The sequence below is a fragment of the Stegostoma tigrinum genome, chromosome 29 (assembly GCF_030684315.1).
Source record: "Stegostoma tigrinum isolate sSteTig4 chromosome 29, sSteTig4.hap1, whole genome shotgun sequence".
NCBI lineage: Eukaryota > Metazoa > Chordata > Chondrichthyes > Orectolobiformes > Stegostomatidae > Stegostoma > Stegostoma tigrinum.
The window spans coordinates 23842492-23864513 of record NC_081382.1 but is presented as its reverse complement, the minus strand read 5'-3'; the positions used below and the strand labels follow the sequence as shown (position 1 = coordinate 23864513).

The window sequence follows — 22022 nt, the reverse complement described above, 5'->3', positions numbered from 1 at the left end:
AAACTCTTGCCAGTATCCCTGCTATTTTCTCCTTAGCCTCACACGACATCCTGGGATATATTTCATCCAGCTCTGGAAATTTATTTACTTTTAACCAGACCACTCAGAGCCTTCTCTCTATCTATGTTAATTTCTTTAATAATATCACAGTCCTTCTCCCAGATTCCGATGTCCACATTATCTAGTGAACGCCGACATGGAATATTCATCTAGAACACTACCCGTGTCTTCTGGCTACATTCACAAATGACCACTGTCATCTTTAATGGATTTTAGTCTCACCCTTTTCCTTTTCCAGGACATTCACGAACCTATCAGAGTTCTGATCTCTTGTAGGGCCTTCTCTGTCCTGGCTTTAAAAGCTCTCCGGGAAATATTATAAAAATTTGGTCCCTCAAGAACTTCTCATTATGACTACCCCAGTTAATGTTGGGGAAGTTGAAATCCCCTACAAGCATTACCATATTACTTTTACACTTCTCTAAAATTTGCCTACGTATCTGCTCTTCAATTTCTCTCGGACTGTTCAGGGAGCTTACAGTACAATCCCAGAAATGTGATTGCTCCTTTTTGGTTTTCAATTTCTACCCAAAAGGACATTATTGACGACCCTTCCAATATGTTATCCTCCTTACTGCCGTAATTGATTCCCTGTTCAATATTGTGACATCCGTTAAACAAAAGCCAAAAGAACTGTGGGTGCTGTAAATCAGGATCAAAAGCAAAGTTGCTGGAAAGGCTCAGCAGGTCTGGTAGCATCTGTGAAGGAGAAAACAGAGTTAATGTTTCGGGTCCAGTGACTCTTCCTCAGAACTCAGCACACCAGACCAGAAACATTAACTCTGTTTTCTCCTTCACAGATGCTGCCAGACCTGCTGAGGTTTTCTGGCAACTTTATTGTGATATTCCTTCCTCTTTCACCTCTTTTCCCCCTGTTGTCTGAATGCTCTATATCCTGTTTTATTAAACTGCCAGTCCTGCCCTTCTCTCAACCATGCCTCAGTGATTGCAGTGACATCATACACCCATGTTTTAACATGTGCCCTCCATTCATCTTCCTTGGTCATCGGACTCAACATTAAAGAGTACCATTCAATCTTGCCAAACTCCCTTGTGTCTTAAGTAGGCAACAATTCCTAAGCCTTCCTGATGCCCTTGCCGCTCTTCTAATTTTGACTGACCATCTCCTCCCTGCTGAACCTTCTCTCTGGATCCTAACCCTGTCAGGTCAGTTTAAATCCTGCCCAACAGCACTCGTAAACCTCTCCACAAGGATGCTGGTCCTATTCTGGTTCAGGTACAAACCATCTGCCCTTGTATATGAGAGATAATGGGAACTGCAGATGCTGGAGATTCCAAGATAATAAAATGTGAGGCTGGATGAACACAGCAGGCCAAGCAGCATCTCAGGAGCACAAAAGCTGACGTTTCGGGCCTATGCCCTTGTATATGTCCCACCAACCCTAAAGCGGTCCCTACCTCCCTGAAATCTAAAGCTCTCCCTCCAATAGCATCTCTCCAGCCATGCATTCATCTGGAATAACCTCCGTTTCAAAGCTTAATAGCCCATGGTACCAGTAGCAATCCAGCAGTTTTTGGTCCTGCATTTTAATCCACATACTAGATGCCCAAATTCTGCTTGCAGGATGTCATCATTTTTCTACCTATATCATTGATTAGATTAGAATAGATTCCCTACAGTGTGGAAACAGACCCTTCCTGGAATCTCTTCTGTGGCCATCTCCTGTGCTTTCCCCCACTCAGTCATCTCCCCAACAGTATCCAACACTGTATAGCTGTTAGAAAGGGGAATGGCCACAGGGGACTCTTGCACAATCTGCCTTTCTGTATACCACTTGGTGGTCATCAGATGGTGCCTCTTCAGCATTTATCAGTGGTGTGACCAACTCAGAATGTGCTGTCTGTGAAACTCAGCATCTCGGATGCTCCACAGTAAATTCATCCGCAGTTCCAGCTCCAAGATGTGGCTAGCCATTAACTGCAGCTGGACACACTTCCTGCATGTGTGGCAACAAGGACCAACTGAAGCTTTCATGCTTTACTGCAAAGCACAGGAGAGGCATAGCAAGGGTGTGAGATCTGTACTAACGACCTCACTTAAGTCCCTCAGTTAATCCTTTCCCAATAAAATAATCATACCTGTGCAAAAACATTATAAAGTTACTTCCCTTATGTTAACTTTCCTTCCCTTACTCTAGTTTGGTTTCTGATATTAATTTATTATGCTGACCCTGGTCTTCACTTAATCCTGTTGCTACTCAATTAATTCCTTCTTTCAAAACAAATACATGCTTTAAAATCAAAATCAACCCACCACTTCCCTGTGACAGCACTGTTTGACTCACTTTCCCTGTCAGCAGTGCCCTGAAGCTGCAGTTGTTAAAGTAGGACTCCTTCTCTCTGCAGTCCCCCGATTCCCAGGCCTCAGTTTATCCTGTTGCTGCCTTCCTCTTTCTGCTATGTTGAAGCTGAAATGCTGGGTGCCTGACCCTGGGGCCAAGACCTTGCATCTCAGCAAATTTTTTTCTCCCAAACAATACAAGGAAGATCTTAAATAATTGTTCACTTATGCCCAGTTATCTGTCATCACAGCATTGGCTGAACTTCAAAAATAAATTTATTGCATGTGTAACATTTTGAGATATTTGAGACAGCCATGATTGATGTGCTACTTCTACCTTTTCAGAAAACTTCTAATTTGTAGAGTAGTGTGACCAATCTTAAAACATTAAATCTGAAACAACTGGATGCGTAAAGTATGAAAACATGTTATTTTCTTACCATACAAGAATCATCACTGACACAATCCTTGATCACATTTACAAGTGTCTTATTGCTGTAAATGTCAAGCGATGAGCTGTAATTTCCCTCTTCCAGCGGGTAAAACTCTAGTTGTATATTGTTGAGCCTTACATCCTGCAGGCAGCCCTTGAAAGGTCCTCCCCATTGAGCAGAATCATGAGGATCTTGACCAATCTGAACAATGTCAAAAGGTTGAATCTTCACAGAAGACAACAGAAAGTCGAGCAGAATAACATCTGAAGCAGTAACGGTTACCCAGGCTTCATCAAAACGAATTTCTATCAGTCGCTTAATGCCATCAGCAAGGTTCATTGATGAGTTTATCATCAAAACGTTTGTTTTGATGTAAATGCTGCTGTTATTCAGATATATTGTGAGATAAGGAATTGTACCATGCCTGAATTGCATTAGGAAGCCAGCTACCTTTCGTGTACGGATAAAAAAAGAGATAACAAATTTTGTGCCCGGATTGTCCGTGATAATAAAAGTTGCCAAACTGCTAGAATTCTCGTTGCTGAATGTTGCAGACACGTATTCTGCCGAGGGAGAAAAAAATAGATTTGTTGAACATTTAAAAATATGTGCAAAAATCCCTGAGAGGGAAATACATTCATTAAATAGTTCATGGATAATTCAATGAATACTTTGTTCAATGTACAACAGTTTTCTATTGAATGTGAGTAGCATAAATTTAATGTTACTTAGAGATTAACCAAATACTTATCGGTAATTTCTCTCTAAATAAATCTTAAATTCAGCTCAGAACTTGTTTATTACACACCTACATAAAAGGTGCAAGGTACTCCTCTCATAAATTATATTCTTTATTCACCATGTTCTTCTGGCTTCTGTTTCAGGGCACTGTTAGGATGCAATCTGATTTCTAATTAACAATATTTCCCACTTGTCTCATTTTCTACTGATTATCAATTTTAGTGATCAAAAACTACTGTTGATTTTCATTCACTGCAATTCAGTTATTATATAAATGTGAGCATGTTCACTGCAGAAGCAAAAACAAGAAGGCACATTACTACCTGAATGGCTGTAAATTGGGAGAGGGGAGTGTGCAGTGGGACCTGGGTATCCTTGTGCATCAGTTCCTGAAGGTAAACATGCAGGTACAGCAGGTAGTAAAGAAGGCAAATGATATATTGGCCTTCATTGCGAGAGGTTGAGTACAGGGGCAGGGACGTGTTGTTGCAGTTATATTAGGCCTTGGTGAGGCTACGTGTAGAATATTGCTGTTTTGGTCTCCTTTTCTGAGGAAGGATGTTCTTGCTCTCAAGGGAATGCAGCAAAGGTTTACCAGGCTGATTCTGGGGATGGCGGTACTGACGTATGAGGACATGTTGACTAGTTTGGGACTATTTTCACTAGAGTTCAGAAGAATGAGGGGGAGTCTCATACTGACTTATAAAACTCTAATAGGACTGAACAGGGTAGATGCAGGGAGGATATTCATGATGGTGGATGTGTCCAGAACTAGGGATCACAGTCTGAGGATTGTGTATAGACCATTTAGGTCAGAGATGAGCAGACAGTTCTTCACCCAAAGAGTGGTGAGCCTGTGGAATTCATTACCACAGGAAGTAGTTGGTAACAAAACATTGAATGTATTCAAGAGGTGACTAGATATAGCACTTAGAGTGAATAGGCTCAAAGATTATGGGGAGAAAGCAGCATTAGCCTACTTGTAATTGGATCATCAGCTATGGCCGTGAAGAATGGCAGAGCAGGTTCGAAGGACCAAATGGCCGCCTCCTGCTCCCATCTTCTATGTTTCTATGTTTTTAATTCCTAAGCTTTACAGCGTATGTTATCTGTCAGTTTGTTTATATAGAAGGCAAGCTCAATTTTATTTAAACAAAATAAACTATTAGAATCTTGGCGCTGCTGTTACTTTTCCTGTTTAAACAATTTTTGATGTAATCAGAATGGAGTGGTTACTGAAAATAAATAATAAGAATGTCATTAACAGCCATCAGGCAGCTGGGACACATGCACCAGTTAGCACAAGGTTTAGGAAATAAAAGCAACCTTTCCTAGAAATACTTTGAGGATCTTCCTCCTATTTGAACATGTAAACATTTAGATCTTACTGTGACTGGAAAAGGCAAAGGTAAAAAAAAAGAAAGAAAACAACAAGGTATTTACTGTCCTTGAGAAGTATAGCGTAGTACACTCAGTTCAGTTAGGAAGAGAGTTTGTAGGATTTTGATCCTGAGTGAACAAACGGTGGTGAAGTTGCAAATTCATGCTGGTGTGTGGTTTTGAGGTGAATTCACAGATGGTGATTTGCCTTTGTGCCTACTGTCCCGCGTGATAGCAGAGATCATGACTGTACTGAGTGAATCTTGCAGATGTTGTGCACTGCTCCTACTGTGCTGCTGTTGGAGGGAGTGAATGATAAATTGCTGGGTGGGGTACTGATCAAGGGGCCTGCTTCAGCCTGAGTGGTGCCACACTTCTTGAGTGTTTAAATTGCACTCATTCAGGCAAGTGGGTGGTATGTGGCAAGTTAAAGTGAATCCATTCATCAATATTCTTTTCTTTTTAACCCTTTAAATACTTCAACCTGTTTGCATCATACATCTTGCTGTCATATTTAATGACTCTGTAGTTGACCTTCAAAACATCAGAACCAGTGTGACTATCTTTATAATGCCAAATGCACCTGCTCACCCTGGGATACAGTCTGTGTAAGAGTCTGAAAGGGTTAATACTGAGGAGTGCCTTAAACATTATCCACTAAGATGATGCCATATGGATTTAGTATGAGAACACTCTAGGAACTCAAGTGAAAGCTAACACTGAGATCATTCTCAGTGTCTGTAACAGTAGCCATCGTATCTATATAGCATGCACTTAGATGCAAACTATAACTCACTCAGACTGTAAGAACTGCAGATGCTGGAGTCAGAGATAATACAGTATGTAGCTGGAGGAACATCAACCTTCCTGCTTCTCTGATGCTGCCTGGCCTGCTGTGTTCCTCCAGCTCCACACTGTATTAACAGTAAACTGTACCTTGTTTCTGACAAAACAATCAACCAGTTAGTCTAGCAAGCGGCTTTCTAATACCGCACTAAACCAAATGGTACATCTCTACCCTAACAGAGGTTGGTGCCAGGAAATCTATCCCAGGGTGAGCGGTGGGAATGATTGGCCATTCGTCAGGGTGAGCAATGGGAATGACTGGCCATTCCCCAGATGAGCAGCGGGAATGATCAGCAATTTGTCAGGGTGAGCAGCAGTGCAGATTCTGTTTGGCTGCCACATACTGCATGCTGGCAGTGCTTGAAGTCTAAAGATTTCTTTCAGACACAGCATTAGGAATCCTACTCATGCAGTGAGCAGAAAGAAGAAACCCTCAAGGCAAGACTCAACAAGACAGAATCTACAATGAATGTAAAAGTATTTTAGATCTGTTATGCAATACAGGCAGATTGTTAGGAACTCCCTGGAACTTTTTTTTTAGTCACTATGAGGCAATTACAGATTGCATTGGGCATTGGAGATCAAAAGGAATAGCCTTAAGTTGGCACTGAGCCAGAGAGTGAATGGATATTCGAAGTTCCATGAGTAAAGATTAAATCCCTGTTGGGTACATAAAACTTAAGAAAAAAGATATACCAGTGCAAGGCTGAGAAGGCTATAGTAAAGATTTTACAGCTTTGATCACGTGTCAGCATTACACTGAGCAACAACCCGAGTAACACAGCCACAAGAAGGGAAATCAAGGGCCCAGGAAGCAATCAAACCAAGGCTTCAGACCTGGGGACGTTGTAAAACCAGAATTAAAGCAATAAAAGGGTAACTTTCAAAGCCTAAGCAGACAATGACTGATTGAAGATGAAAGATTGGAGACTTCATTTGGGTGGGAGATCCACTGTTAAAATGACAGGAAACATTTATTGAAATTATAGCCAGAAAGAATTATCCAGAAAAAAAATGACAGAAAAGGGGATCTTAGAGCTGCAAACACGGGGACATAGCCAGAAAATAACATGGTTGAAGTGTACAACTCTGTTAAAGCTATAAGCAGTGAGTTTAATTCAGTATAATAATGTGAAGCTGGATGAACACAGCAGGCCAAGCAGCATCTCAGGAGCACAAAAGCTGATGTTTCGGGCCTCGACCCTTCATCAGAGAGGGGGATGGGGTGAGGGTTCTGGAATAAATAGGGAGAGAGGGGGAGGCGGACCGAAGATGGAGAGAGGAGAGTACAGGTGGGGAGGTAGGGAGGGGATAGGTCAGTCCAGGGAAGACGGACAGGTCAAGGAGGCGGGATGAGGTTAGGAGGTAGGAAATGGAGGTGTGGCTTGGGGTGGGAGGAAGGGATGGGTGAGAGGAAGAACAGGTTAGGGAGGCAGAGATAGGCTGGGCTGGTTTTGGGATGCAGTGGGGAGAGGGGACGGACTGGGCTGGTTTTGGGATGTAGTGTGGGAAGGGGAGATGTTGAAGCTGGTGAAGTCCACATTGATACCATTAGGCTGCAGCGTTCCCAAGCGGAATATATGAGTTGCTGTTCCTGCAACCTTCGGGTGGCATCATTGTGGCACTGCAGGAGGCCCATGATGGACATGTCTTCTAAGGAATGGGAGGGGAGTTGAAATGGTTCGCGACTGGGAGGTGCAGTTGTTTATTGCGAACCGAGCGGAGGTGTTCTGCAAAGTGATCCCCAAGCCTCCACTTGGTTTCCCCAATGTAGAGGAAGCCACAGCGGGTACAATGGATACAGTATACCACATTGGCAGATGTGCAGGTGAACCTCTGCTTACTATGGAAAGTCATCTTGGGACCTGGGATGGGGGTGAGGGAGGAGGTGTGGGGGCAAGTGTAGCATTTCCTGCGGTTGCAGGGGAAGGTGCCGGGTGTGGTGGGGTTGGAGGGCAGTGTGGAGCGAACAAGGGAGTCACGGAGAGAGTGGTCTCTCCAGAAAGCAGACAAGGGTGGAGATGGAAAAATGTCTTGGGTGGTGGGGTCGGATTGTGGATGGTAGAAGTGTCGGAGGATGATGCGTTGTATCCGGAGGTTGTTGGGGTGGTGTGAGAGAACGAGGGGGATCCTCTTGGGGCGATTGTGGTGGGGACAGGGTGTGAGGGATGTGTTGCGGGAAATGCGGTCAAGGGTGTTCTCGACCACTGTGGGGGGAAAGTTGCGGTCCTTGAAGAACTTGGTCATCTGGGATGTGCGGGAGTGGAATGCCTCATCCTGGGAGCAGATGCGGCGGAGGTGGAGGAATTGGGAATAGGGAATGGAATTTTTGCAACAGGGTGGGTGGGAGGAGGTGTATTCCAGGTAGCTGTGGGACTCAGTGGGCTTGAAATGGACATCAGTTACAAGCTGGTTGCCTGCGATGGAGACTGAGAGGTCCAGGAAGGTGAGGGATGTGTTGGAGATGGCCCAGGTGAACTTGAGGTTGGGGTGGAAGGTGTTGGTGAAGTGGATGAACTGTTCGAGCTCCTCTGGATACAATGCATCATCCTCCGACACTTCTGCCATCTACAATCCGACCCCACCACCCAAGACATTTTTCCATCTCCACCCTTGTCTGCCTTCCAGACAGGCCACTCTCTCAGTGACTCCGTTGTTCGCTCCACACTGCCCTCCAACCCCACCACACCCAGCACCTTCCCCTGTAACTGCAGGAAGTGCTACACTTGCCCCCACACCTCCTCCCTCACCCCTATCCCAGGCCCCAAGTTGACTTTCCACATTAAGCAGAGGTTCACCTGCACATCTGCCAATGTGGTATACTGTATCCATTGTACCCGGTGTGGCTTCCTCTACATTGGGGAAACCAAGCGGAGGCTTGGGGACCGCTTTGCAGAATACCTCCACTCAGTTCGTAATGAAAAACTGCACCTCCCAGTCGTGAACCATTTCAACTCCCCTTCCCTCTTTAGATGACATGTCCATCATGGGCCTCCTGCAGTGCCACAATGATGCCACCCGAAGGTTGCAGGAACAGCAACTCATATTCCACTTGGGAACCCTGCAGCACAATGGTATCAATGTGGACTTCACCAGCTTCAAAATCTCCCCTTCCCCCACTGCATCACACAACCAGCCCAGGTCTTCCCCTCCACCCACTGCATCCCAAAACCAGTCCAGCCTGTCTCTGCCTCCCTAACCTGTTCTTCCTCCCACCCCAAGCCACACCTCCATTTCCTACCTACTAACCTCATCCCGCCTCCTTGACCTGTCCGTCTTCCCTGGACTGACCTATCCCCTCCCTACCTCCCCACCTGTACTCTCCTCTCCACCTATCTTCTTTTCTCTCCATCTTCGGTCCACCTCCCCCTCTCTCCCTATTTATTCCAGAACCCTCACCCCATCCCCCTCTCTGATGAAGGGTCTAGGCCCAAAACGTCAGCTTTTGTGCTCCTGAGATGCTGCTTGGCCTGCTGTGTTCATCCAGCTTCACACTTTATTATCATGGATTCTCCAGCATCTGCAGTTCCCATTATCTCTGATACAGTTTAATTCAGTAAACCCATTGGGTATTAGGAAACGTTTAATTAGGCTGCAAATAGAGGGTTTCATTTAGAGTAGCCACGAGAAAGTGGAAATCCTCCATTCAACTGCAAAAACATGGGAAAACCTTTCAGTACGACCACAGAGCAGCAAAAGAGATATTACTGTAAAAGTAAAAATCTTACAAGCAAGGAGTACACAATCATAAAAACTGAAAGAACTGCACATGCTGTAAATCAGGAACAAAAACAGAAGTTGCTAGAAAAGCTCAGCAGGTCTGGCAGCATCTGTGAAAAAAAATCAGAGTTAACATTTCAGGCCCAGTACTGGTATTATCGCTGGACGGTTAATCCAGAGACCCAGGAAATATTCTGGGGACCCAGGTTCAAATCCCGCCATGGCAGATGGAAGAATTTGAATTCAATAAAATATCTGGGATTAAGAATCTAATTATGACCATGATTCCATTGTTGATTGTTGGAAAAACCCATCTGGCTCACTAATGTCCTTTAAGTAAGGGAAACTGCCATCTTTACCTGGTCTGGTCTTCGTGGGACTCCAGATCCACAGCAATTTGGTTGACTCTGAACTGCCTTCTGGACAATTAGGGACAGGCTATAAATGCTGGCCTAGGCAGTGATGCCCTCATCCTGTGAATGAATAAAGACACTTCCTCAGAACTGCCAGTCACCAGACCCGAAACATTAACTCTGATTTTTGTTCACAGATGCTGCCAGGCCTAATGCACATAAGCATATTAGGCATGGCATTGAAAATAATATTTGCAGGAAGATTTAAGTTCAGACATGGACTAAATAAAGCAAAGATCTGGACTTCCCGGAGAAAACAATTCTCATGATGCAGAATTGCTTCCAATTTGCTTATAATTCAGAAATTGAACAAGTTAATATGCATCAATACACAACTGGAACCATTGTTGATAATGTTATTGTTCACCAGGTTGTAAATAAGCAACAAATACTTCTGAAGAGATATGAAGACTTTGACAACTCTATCTTCAGAACAAATTAAATTCTTAAAAACAGTAAAATGGAACAATTCAACATTTGGCAAATCCACAGATAAAATCATTAATGATTTCTACATATTGATGAAAAAATTGTGACAATGGTGATTTAAAAATCAGAATTTATGAGACATGGTTATTGTTGGAATTGCTGATGAGTCTCTCTTCTATTAATTATAGTTGAAGGATGATTTGACTGTACAAAATTTGTAGAGAATGTCGTGCAAATAGTGAATTAAGCCAAAATATGGAAGCAGTACAGATCAAACCTGAGGATAAGATTAAGAGAACAAGCAGAACAGCAGAATTTATTCAATTCTTTACATTAAAAAACAATGGAAATATACAAGCAACGAGTAAGCAAGTCGAGTAAGCAAAAAAAAAGTCACATATTAAAGGAATAGTAAACAGTCATGGAGAGACCCAAACAGGAGACAGCATCAAGTGAGATTAGTTACGTTGGCTTAAACAAAAATTATATCATGCTGTAAGCAAGATAAAAACTTATGAATTTACTGGATTGCCAGAAATGATTTCTCTGCTATCAATACCAATGAGACGTCCAAGCTGCATTGATCAGCAAGGCTTGCAAGCAGAAACTAAACAACCTCACAACCAATGACTGGTATACCTCACTTGACCTCACTGATATATCTTCAGCTGAGGTAAGTCGTAACTTGATAAATAACTAGTAATGGCAGATTAAAGTATGAAATAGATGCTGCAATGACGCAGAAGAGAAAAATTCAAAGAGAAAATGTTGTTTCTTTATATTCCCAGAAAGAATGTTCCGTAACATTGACAGAAAACATGCCAAGCAAAAAGCAAATCATCAACCAGCAGAACTGAGGAACTGAACGTGGCGGTTCCACCAATTATACAATTGCTAAGTCCAAATAAGGACATCCAAGGTAATCAATGGATTAAAGCAGTCAACACCTTTCAACACACAGATTGAAAACAAAAATCTGTGAACACAGACTGATGATATGATGCATGCAACCCCATGGAAGCCATCAGTGAGAAGGTTTGACCAATTTCCAGAGATCCAGGACACTGCCTGTGAAAAAAATTGCTTGTTTCAACTGGACAGCTGCTCCCTGTGAAGGGAATCCAAGAGATTAAAAGTTAAAAGGAGGTCTTCAGCCCTCACAAGGAGCAAAATGAAGGTCACCAATCTTGTGCTCAGAGAAGTGCTGTTAATACAAGTCTAAAGAGAATACATTCTGGGAGTATACGGAGACCTTCAGATTGGCTGAGTTTGTAAAGTCAGAGGCTTGGAGGGAGATGGGGTACCAGCAATAAATATATCATATAAATATTGGGAAAAAAAACTTGTGGGAAATGTTTTATAACAGTGTAAGAATCTTAAAGGCTTAAAATTGAAGAATGCCTTAAGCAGCACCAGTGTGGATTCAGTACAACAGTTTAGGATCTTGAAAAAATTGTCTTCTTAACAATGTCTATTGCATTAATGTAATCTGTAACTTGTTGCTACCATGCAACAAACTACATCTTTTTGAAGGCTCAACCATGGTGAACAGCACTGAACATGCAGTGTGGTCAGGATTTCTCATACAACAGCAAGAATGATACTCAATGCAGAATGTTCCTGTTGAAGTGAAGTCTTATAGTGACACTGCACACTTGGGTGATATAGCAAATCATTGCATTCCTAATACCTTCCAACAACCCTACAAAAAGCAGTGCCAGAAATTACTGTAATTATTGCTGGGTGGAATGAGGGCAGATTTATTCAATAGTTGGTAGGGATTTAACAGTGAATACAGTCTACACTACTTTGTATTAGGTCCATTACCATTACCATTATGATTTACCTACAATGAGCACTGAAAAACCATTCTAGGTTGTAGAAATTAAACATTAACCCCACATGCCTCCAAGAGAATTTGGAATGCAGTTTTGAAAGCTGCAGAGCCGTAAATAAATCCAAGTGACTTCAAGGAAACATCAAATGATAGACATGGGAGGTTTCAACAACAAGTCTAACAATTAAGTTGCATTTGAAATGTTTGAGTATTTATTATATCAAGCAGTACTCAGAACTTGAAAGAAACTTTTGAGTTCAGGAGACAAGATCATGAATTGGCCAGATCATATTCAAATTAGGTATTGAAAGCCTGTGTTGTTTTGTAGAAGTTAGTTAAAGTGTAGATTTATAACAATATTACTGATTTCTCCATAGCGTACCTAGACCCTTCTTCTTACCTAATACATTCTTCACTCACTTGGGCAGGTTGGAGACAGACACCAGCACTGCTATTCACCCTGTAGCCGTGATGGTTTCAAAGTCTTTCATTGTGATGTGTCCAAAATGAGTAAATGCAGTTTTATTTGGTAATTTGTTTCTTCACTGCTGAGTTATTGCAACATTTTAGAAAATTTGAAACGTTTTCTATCAGGGAGGAAAGTGTGAGTAAGTTATTGAATTATCCAAAATAGCTGACTTAATTGATATGTTGTAATTATTGGTGGCAAATGTCATTTGACAACTGTCCAGTCCCATAAATAAGATGCCAATCTGTATACGTTGCAACACCAGCATCTTTGGATTTACTGATAAATGTTTATTTGTGAAGAATCCACTCTAAACTATTTTTATTACAATATCTTGATGCCTAGTAAAGATGTCATATTCCTAGCATTGAAGATACAGATTTTAGTCAATATGGACTTCTAAGTTGACTTTAAAAGTGGACAATGTGCTATTTTCAAATCTAAACTTTATGCATTGTGCCTGATTAAAGGCATGATTGGGCATGTAGAATAAGGCATGTGCTGAGCAAAAGCTATGGAAGCTAGGCTTTAGCATAGCTTTAGTCTTGTTAATGAAATTGGAGTGAAATGATCATTTCATGTTTATTAATAATTTCCTCTTTGTGCTGGGCTAATGAGTGGGGATTTAAACATCTGTATGGTGCATTGGAAATGGAAATGAAAATAAAATGGTAATAGTTGCATTTTTTATTTACAAAGAGGAAACTCGTTAAATATTCTTTATAAATTAAGTAATGAATATGGTATTGTGCAAAATAGCTTTTTTGTTTTCACACATGTGCTTGACATTTTTCTTATTCCTCAATACTTGCAAATTGCCTATCAATTCCAGCTGTGAGGTAAAGACTAGGATTATGCTTAGTAGCATAAATATTCATTATTTGAACATTTTGTTTGGAGCTTTTCACAAGAAAGGGTTAAGACAGGCTCATGATCATGACAGAAAATTGACTCTGATCTCCTAGGTCATAAAAGTAGCTCTAATCTGAATTGGCTCTCAATATCTCTCTAATAACCACAGTAAAATAACTAATAAGCTTACCGTGAATGCATGTGGGGCCTGCAAATGGCCGGAAACAATCACATTTATAATTTGTCCACAAATCGACACACTTTCCATTCCTGTTACATGGATTCTGCCGGCACCAGTTTATCTTCTTGCAGCCAAGTGTAAATCTCAGTGACATATTTTTTGAAATTGTTTGTGGTAATATAGCCCTGTTATCAATTTCCAAATCCTGTATGCAACCAATAAAATAATCCTGAATTGGAAAAAACATTCCTGGGAGGCCACCAATGTGTGTCGTCTGAAATGCATGCAGTGAGGGAAGGGTAACTGCATCAATGGCCTTTGAGTTTGAACAAGTGTAATTTGGGCAACTAGGATGTGTCAAGTTGACTTGGAAACTTTCACCCATTTGAACTGTTAGCTGATGCCATTCACCATCATTAACTTGATTAATGAATGAAATGCTAATTATCTGACTCTTTATCACAGCTATGGACATCAGCTGACCACTATAAAGTTGAACATGCATGTATTCAGTAAGTATATCTCCTCGGTAGAGTAACAGCACATTTGGTATGGTTGTCCTAAAGCGGAGACTGATGCTAAATGGCTCATCTTGAGCTGCTGTTCTATTCTGATTAGTATTTGGAACTTGTACAGTCACATAGCCACTAAATAAGGAGAAAGTTGTTGATTTTGAACAAGAAGCATCATAATAACCAGGAGGACATTTGCAATTGTAACTGTGAGTGCCATCCAGCAAGTTTGGGATACATGTTGCTCCATTATCACATTGGTGTTCAAGGCAGCCATTTAAGTGAACTGAGCAATTCTTTCCTCCCCAGAAGACACCATCGTCATCCATTGCAGGACAATGGCAACTATAATCCGCAATACCATCTTCACACTTGCCTCCGTTTTCACAAGGATTGCTTTCACATTCGTTGATATTGATTTGACACATCATCCCTGAGGGAGAAAAAGAAAATCTTCAAGCAGCTTACATGTAGTTTCAAAACAATGACATGCATTCCTGTTTATGTTCTGAATGTGTTATTTTAAAATTCAAAAAACCAAAAGTAGTAACAGCCTACTCAAGGCAAACTAATAAAAATCGAACACTTTAGTAATAATCATATTGTGAATATGCGTAATGCATGTGCAAACATTTTCATCATGTTCCTAGTTAGGTAAAGGGGAAGTACAACGAGATCTAGGTGTTCTTGTACATCAGTCAATTTAAAGCAAGCATGCAGGTACAGCAGGCAGTGAAGAAAGCTAATAGCATGCTGGCTTTCATAACAAGGGGAATTGAGTACAGGAGCAAAGAGGTCCTTCTGCAGCTGTACAGGGCCCTGGTGAGACCGCACCTGGAGTATTGTGTGCAGTTTTGGTCTCCAAATTTGAGGAAGGACATTCTTGCTGTTGAGGGAGTGCAGCGTAGGTTCACGAGGTCAATTCCTGGAATGGCGGGTCTATCACATGTTGAAAGATTGGAGCGACTGGGCTTGTATACATTTGAGTTTAGGAGGATGAGAGGGGATCTGATTGAGATGTATAAGATTAAGGGATTGGACACTCTGGAGGCAGGAAGCATGTTTCCGCTGATGGGTGAGTCCAGAACCAGAGGACACAGTTTAAAAATAAGGGGTAGGCCATTTGGAAAGAGTTGAGGAAAAACTTCTTCACCCAGAGAGTGGGGGATATATGGAATGCTCTGCCCCAGAAGGCAGTAAAGGACAACTCTCTAGGTACTTTCAAGAAAGAGATAGAGCTCTTAAAGATAGTGGAATCAAGGGTTATGGGGATAAGGCAGGAACAGGATACTGATTGTGGATGATCAGCCATGATCATAATGAATGATGGTGCTGGCTTGAAGGGCCAAATGGCCTACTCCAGCACCTATTGTCTGTAATCATCTGTCTGTCTGTCTCAGCCTTACATGTGCACATGGACTCTTGGCCCACAGTTCTGTGACAAGATGTTCCAAAATTCACAAGCCTCTGACATCACCTCTCATTCTACTGAACTCCAATGAATAGAATCCCAACCTGTATCCTTATAAAACTATCCCTCCATATCGTGGATCATCCTCGTGAATCTTCTCTGCATACTTTCCAATGAAGTAACATTTTTTCTTAAACAAGGAGATCAAAATTGCTCATGTTGTACAGCTGCAGCTAGAATTCCTTACACTTATCCTCCAATCCCTTGAAATAAGGGCCAACAATCCATTAGCCTTCCTGATAACCTGCTGCACCTATCCCCATGTATCCCCAAGTCCTTTCGCTTTGCAGCTTTCACCAGCTTTTCCGCATTAAATAAGATTCTGTTCATTTGTTTTCCCTTCCAAAATTAACAATGTTCACCTATATTATTCGATTTTTCTGCTCACATACTAACAAACATTGCTTTAAAGCTTTTTAAATCTCAGACTAGGATTCATAGCCATTATAATCATAAGCTTGAAAATGTCTTCTGTTTGTCTTTTTCAACACTAATTTCTGAAAGACTGGCTCAGCTGGCAATGCCCCGGAAGAATAACTTAATAACATATTTATATGTTTGGCTAACTGAGGAAGCTGGTGAGATAGTAGGAACTGCCGATACTGGAGTCTGAGATAACAAGGTGTGGAGCTAAAGGAACACAGCAAGCCAAACAGCATCAGAGGTGCAGGAAAGCTGGCGTTTCGGGTCTGGACCATTCTTCAGAAATGGGGGAGGGTAAAGGGGCTCTGAAATAAACAAACAGAGAGGGGGCGTGGTGATAGAAGGTGGATAGTGGAGCAGATAGGTAGAGAGAAGACGGACAGGTCAAAGAGGCAGGGATAATAGTGTTGAGTGTAGCTAGGGAGTTGGGATGGGGTTGGTCAGTGAGGAGGGAGGGGCAGGTAGGTGGGAGGAAGAGTGGACAGGTTCAGGAGGCAGGGATGAAGCTATTAAAAGGTGAGTGTAGGTAGGAAGCGGGGATAGGGATTGGTCAGTGATATAGGAGGAGCGGACAGGTGGGCGAGAAGACGGACAGGTTAAGGAGGCGGGGACGAGGAGGAATGCTGGTGTTGGGATGAGGTTGGGGGTGGGGAGATTTTGAAGCTCGTAAAGTCCACATTGAGACCATCGGGTTGTAGGGTTTCAAGGGGGAATACGAGGTGCTGTTCCTCCAGTTTTCGAGTGGCATCGTTGTGGCATTGGAGGATGCCCAAGATGGACATGTCGTCCAGGGAGTGAGAGGGGGTGTTGAAGTGGTTCGCGACTGGGAGGTGTTGTTGTTTTTTGCGAACCGAGCTGATGGCTGCTTTCCTTGGAAAAAGAAAATTGAGAGCTTATTTTATATCGGTGTCCAAATCACAAGGGGTCTGAATATAAATGATAAAGGAAGACGCATATCCATTGGTTGGTCAAGGTTCGGAGGAAACTGATTTGAGCTATAGGACAAAAAAAAACTTGAGAAGACAAACTTTGTTAAAGAATTGTGTTGTCTCAGTCGTTACACCTTACACCACTTATTTGATATCTTTCATTCTGGATTCTTCTTAAGCCAACAAAAACAATGCAACAGTGACGCTATGACGATCATAGGCTATTCTGCTTCACATAGCTGGCTGGCTGATTTTGACACTGTTGGCTAATGTCTCTTCTTGGCATTTGGCTTTGTGGCACTCTGTTCTTTCTTAGTTTCAATCATGCTTATCCCAACAAGAACACCATCTCACTGACGATGAACACCACAGTAGGGTTTTGGTCCTTCCTGAAAATCTATACATCTTGGTGATATCATCTATAATGGCAGATTCTGCTACAAGTATGTGCTGATAACACAAAGCAACTCACCTTCATGATAACTTGAAACATTAACTCTGTTTCTCTCGCCACAGGTGCTGCCAAATCTGCTGTGTTTCTCCAGCATTTCCTGTTTGTACTTCACATTTGCAGCACCTCCAGTATTTTATTAGAACCAGAAGAACTGCGGATGCTGTAAATCAGGAACAAAAACAAAGTTGCTGGAAAAGCTCAGCAGGTCTGGCAGCATCTGTGGAGGAGAAAACAGAGTTAATGTTTCAGATCCGGTGACTTGCAGTATTTTGCTCTTTATTTGATTGTCCAAATTGTACGTGTCCACTGAGCCCAAATTTGATAAGGGAAGACTGAACTCTTCCTTAGTTCCTGTGGGGTTTTGCCCTTAACACCATCAATCGCCCTGACTGGCACGGCAGGCAAGGTCTGGAGTTGCAGTGAAAAAACATGCTAATGATCTCAAGCTGAGTTTCCTGTTGTATAATCCACACCAACAGCAAGACCTTCCAATATTACGTGCCTACATCCTAGCTTTCCCATTGACACAGGTCCAAATCCATTTCAGTTTGCTTCTTTAGTTTCTAATGGACCTCCCTGCTTCAATCGTCCACAAATGGCAAAACATTCAAAATGCTGCAGCTCAAACTCTGCACTTGTATTATCCCAGCCTGCAGTCAACTCCATTGACTCCTTCAGCTTCTAAGAATCAATTTTGAGCTTGTTATTTTATGCCGATAAAGGTGAGAATTATAAAACCAAGATGTTCTCAACTCAGAGTCAGGAGACAGAATCCCTACAGTATGGAAGCAAGATCCTGGGAAAAGCGAAGCAGAGACAGGCATGGGAATTCCTAGAATCCTGGTATGCCACAAAGAAAGGCATCAACAAACACACAGAACTCAACCCCATATATATTGCACTATGGCAGAAAACGGAAGTGAAGTCATCCAGCTCAACGGACTCCAGAGTTTAAAAACCAGGCGGGAAAACACAACGGCGCTTCATCAGAAGCTGCACTGATGATGTTACCCAGCAGGGTAACGAAACGTTTGCAGAACAATGAACCAGCTCAGCAAGCAAACCAAACACAGTATGGAAGCAGGCCATTTGGCCCATTGAGTCCACACCAACTCTCTCAGCCAGAACGAACGCCTACTCCATAATCCTGCATTTTCCACGGCCAATCCACCTAATTTGCACATATTTGGATTGTGGGAGGGAAACCCATGCAGGGAGAATATGCAAAGTCCACTCATAGAGACGCCTAAGGTTGGAATTGAGCCCAGATTCCTGGTTCTGTGAGGCAGCAGTACCAGTCACTGAGCCACCATGCCACATTAATGATTATATTGCAGCTTCTTCGCGTGATCAGCAAACCCTTAGATTCTTGTATCTAGGTTGCACATTATCTGTTGTCATCGAGATTTGATGGCAACCTGACTCAGCTATTGATACTGTTGCATCTGAAACAGACGTTTAAGAACTCAAGCCCGGTTAGGCTAACAATTATGTAATACTGTCAGTGATCTAAACATTTTTAATAGCTAAAACATTATAAATTTACAATTTAAAAACAAGTTTTCAAAATTATTTGTACTTTCAAATGAGCTTAAACAAGCTTGTCATTGTATCAGAGAAATTAGGAGGCCATTTTACTCCGAAAATAATGCACATCAATAAACACTCTAACACTCTATCCATTTCTTCCAGTGATATTGTTGAAGAATCTACATCAACATTCCTTTTGTTAGGTTGGTTTTGTGCAGTGATTTGTACCACGGAGATTGCAACAATTGTGGTGGTTTACAATTTGTTCAAAAATTAATAAAAGTAATCCTTCAAATAATTCATCAGTGCTGTGTTTAAAGCAAAGTTTTAAATTTTCCTTATTTCTCTTTTGTAAATATATTCTGGGCTGAATCTTCCAATTATTTTTGGCTAAGTCCTAATTGTGTCAAGGGTTTTGGAGGGTTTATTGCCAAGAGATCGAGACATGATGTGGAGGTGCTGGTGATGGACTCGGGGTTGGGGGGGGGGGGGGGGTGACAAAGTCAGAAATCACATGACACCAGGTTATTGTCCTGAGGTTTATTTGAAATCAGACAAGCTTTTGGGGCATAGCCCCTTTGTCAGGTGCAACGAGACAGCAGAGGACACAGACCCAGAGTTTATAGGCAGACAGATCTCTCTGCCCTTGATCTCTCTCTGTCTATAAATGCCGGGTCTGTGTGCTCTGCTCTCTGACTGCACCTGATGAAGGGGCTGCACTCCTTAAACTTGTGTGATTTCAAATATAACTTGGTGTCGTGTGATTTCTAATATGAGATTGAGCAAGTTGTCTCACTGTATCTTACCAAACTCACCTCCAAAATTACTCATCATGCTCTAATGGTGTCCCCCACACCTGATTTCTGACTCATCTTACCATGCGCCATTCCTGCCTTAACTGACTGGATACCCACCGAAACACCAGCTCTTGTTCCATCTTTGAAGGAGCACTGGCATTTTGAAGCTGCCCTATTCAGTCACAGGCAGAGTCAGAAGATATTGGAGAAAAGGAAGATGGCACTGCGGTTCTAGGGCCTTTTGCCCTAGTGGATGGGGTTGGTGCAGAAGAGGGTTGTCCTCTTCCTGAAGGACTGGCAGAGGAAGCCCTGCTGCCAGACACTGCTAGCCTGGTCTGAGGCTGCCACCCATATCAATGCAACTCCAGAGTGTGAAACAGCAGCCAGCCCTTCCAGAAGGTTAGTGGCGGTCCCTTCTCTGCCACATCAATGTCACGCTATCTGTGCCACCGCAAACACCTCCCACCATGATTCTCATTTTCTGTAACTCTGTCCCTCACCTTCCTTTCCCCCTCAGCTCCATATGCCTGCTGTTCTGCCTCATCCCTTTCAGCACACCTCACTACCTTGGCTCCACACATGCTCCTGAGCCAACAGCTGTGCCACCCACTGTAAACCTTCTCCCCTTTCTTCTCATTACAGGAGAAGACAGGCCTTATCTGAGCACAGACAGCCAGCATCAGGCTCCTTCTCCATTACAGGGAGAGGATATTGGCTCTCACAAAGGAGCACTGGGATTGTTCTGTGGGCAAGTATCCTGTCAAACAAGTAAGTACCACTCCACACACCATGGCCATCTCGCATTAGCCCTGCTGGTGGTGTCACTCCTCGCACACCACCTCTAACCACAGGCGACGATTCTTTCTGTCTCCAGGTTCTGCTAGCCAACCATAGGGTGAAAATGTGCAGGTCCACGGAAGCCCCAACTTTACCTTGCTGATGATTCCTCATAGGCCTCAGTACTGTCATCCTCAGAAGGCACTCTCTCCTGCGTCCCCCATCAGCCCAGATACCGACACCTTGGAGGGTATTTGGGATTAGAGAGTGGGACCACGATCTTGTGAGCAGCTCACCGTGACTGCTCCATAGCTGGATGAGACAAAAATGCCCCAGGCCACTGGCACTTATGGCGCTGCCAGACAGCAGGAAGCTTGTCCTGGTTGTTAGCTGTCCTCTATCAAGGGAGATAGTTTTCGTCAAGGGGTCCCAGCAGAGTAAGTCAAGGATCGACTTGGGCACAAATCCAGACCGGTCAGGATCAAAATCATCCCCTCACCGAGAGTGGGAGACAAAACATCAGAGAGTCCACCACCTGCTTGGCCCTTTCTGCCCTATGCTGAGCTGTTTTCTCCTGGAATGAGAGAGATGGAGGGATACAGTCTGATGAAAGTGAGGGATACAGTCTGATGAAAGTGAGTAATACAGCTGTGAGTACGGCAGTTGGTGAAGGTCAAGCCAGGTGTCCAGAGAGAGAGTGGCTAGGTAGCGCACAGGGAATGCAGGCCTAGGAAGATGGGGAGGTGTGGAGGTTCAGGTGGGTTAGAGTGAGAGAGAGGAGACGCTGTTGCATATGACAGTGAGAGGAGAAGAGTGTGAGCCTTGGTGGGAGGTGAGTGTTATAGCAGAGAGAAAGAGTGTGAGGTATCAGGGAGAAGACAGTGGTGCCTCCCCTGGCCATTAGGAGATGATAACTGACCTTCATCTTTCAATGCTGGTGGTGGTGGATATATGGAATGCTCTGCCCCAGAAGGCAGTAGAGGCCAACTCTCTGGATACTTTCAAGAAAGAGCTCTTAAAGATAGTGGAATCAAGGGTTATGGGGATAAGGCAGGAACAGGATACTGGTTGTGGATGATCAGCCATGATCATAATGAATGGTGCTGCTGGCTCAAAGGGCAGAATGGCCTACTTCTGTACCTATTGTCTCTTGGATCAGATAGCTATGACATCAATGAACTGGATGGCAACCTCAGAGCAGGATGCCAGGGTCTGATGGTATGGACTTCCTCTGCTGGCCATCAGGGAAGAGGATAATCATCCTCAGCATTAGCCCAGTCACCAGGACCTCCAGCTTCCCGCCCACAAAGCAGACACATGTCACAATCAATCCAGACTTGCACTGCACCGACAGCGTATCACCGGGTGCACAGTGGGTCTGGGTTGACAGCGTATCACCGGGTGCACAGTGGGTCTGGGTTGAGAGCGTATCACCGGGTGCACAGTGGGTCTGGGTTGAGAGCGT

General features: G+C 43.1%; 1 protein-coding gene across 1 annotated transcript in view; it reads right to left on the bottom strand.

Moving 5' to 3' along the window:
• Positions 1-22022, bottom strand: part of LOC125465260 (protein crumbs homolog 1-like) — a 175965-nt gene that overhangs the window by 27113 nt on the left and 126830 nt on the right. Inside the window, exons 7-8 of the mRNA XM_059638411.1 lie at positions 13674-14609; positions 2803-3359 (exon numbers count right to left, since the gene is read on the bottom strand). Coding sequence (XP_059494394.1) covers positions 2803-3359; positions 13674-14609 — 1493 coding nt within the window. The remainder of the gene's footprint in view (positions 1-2802; positions 3360-13673; positions 14610-22022) is intronic.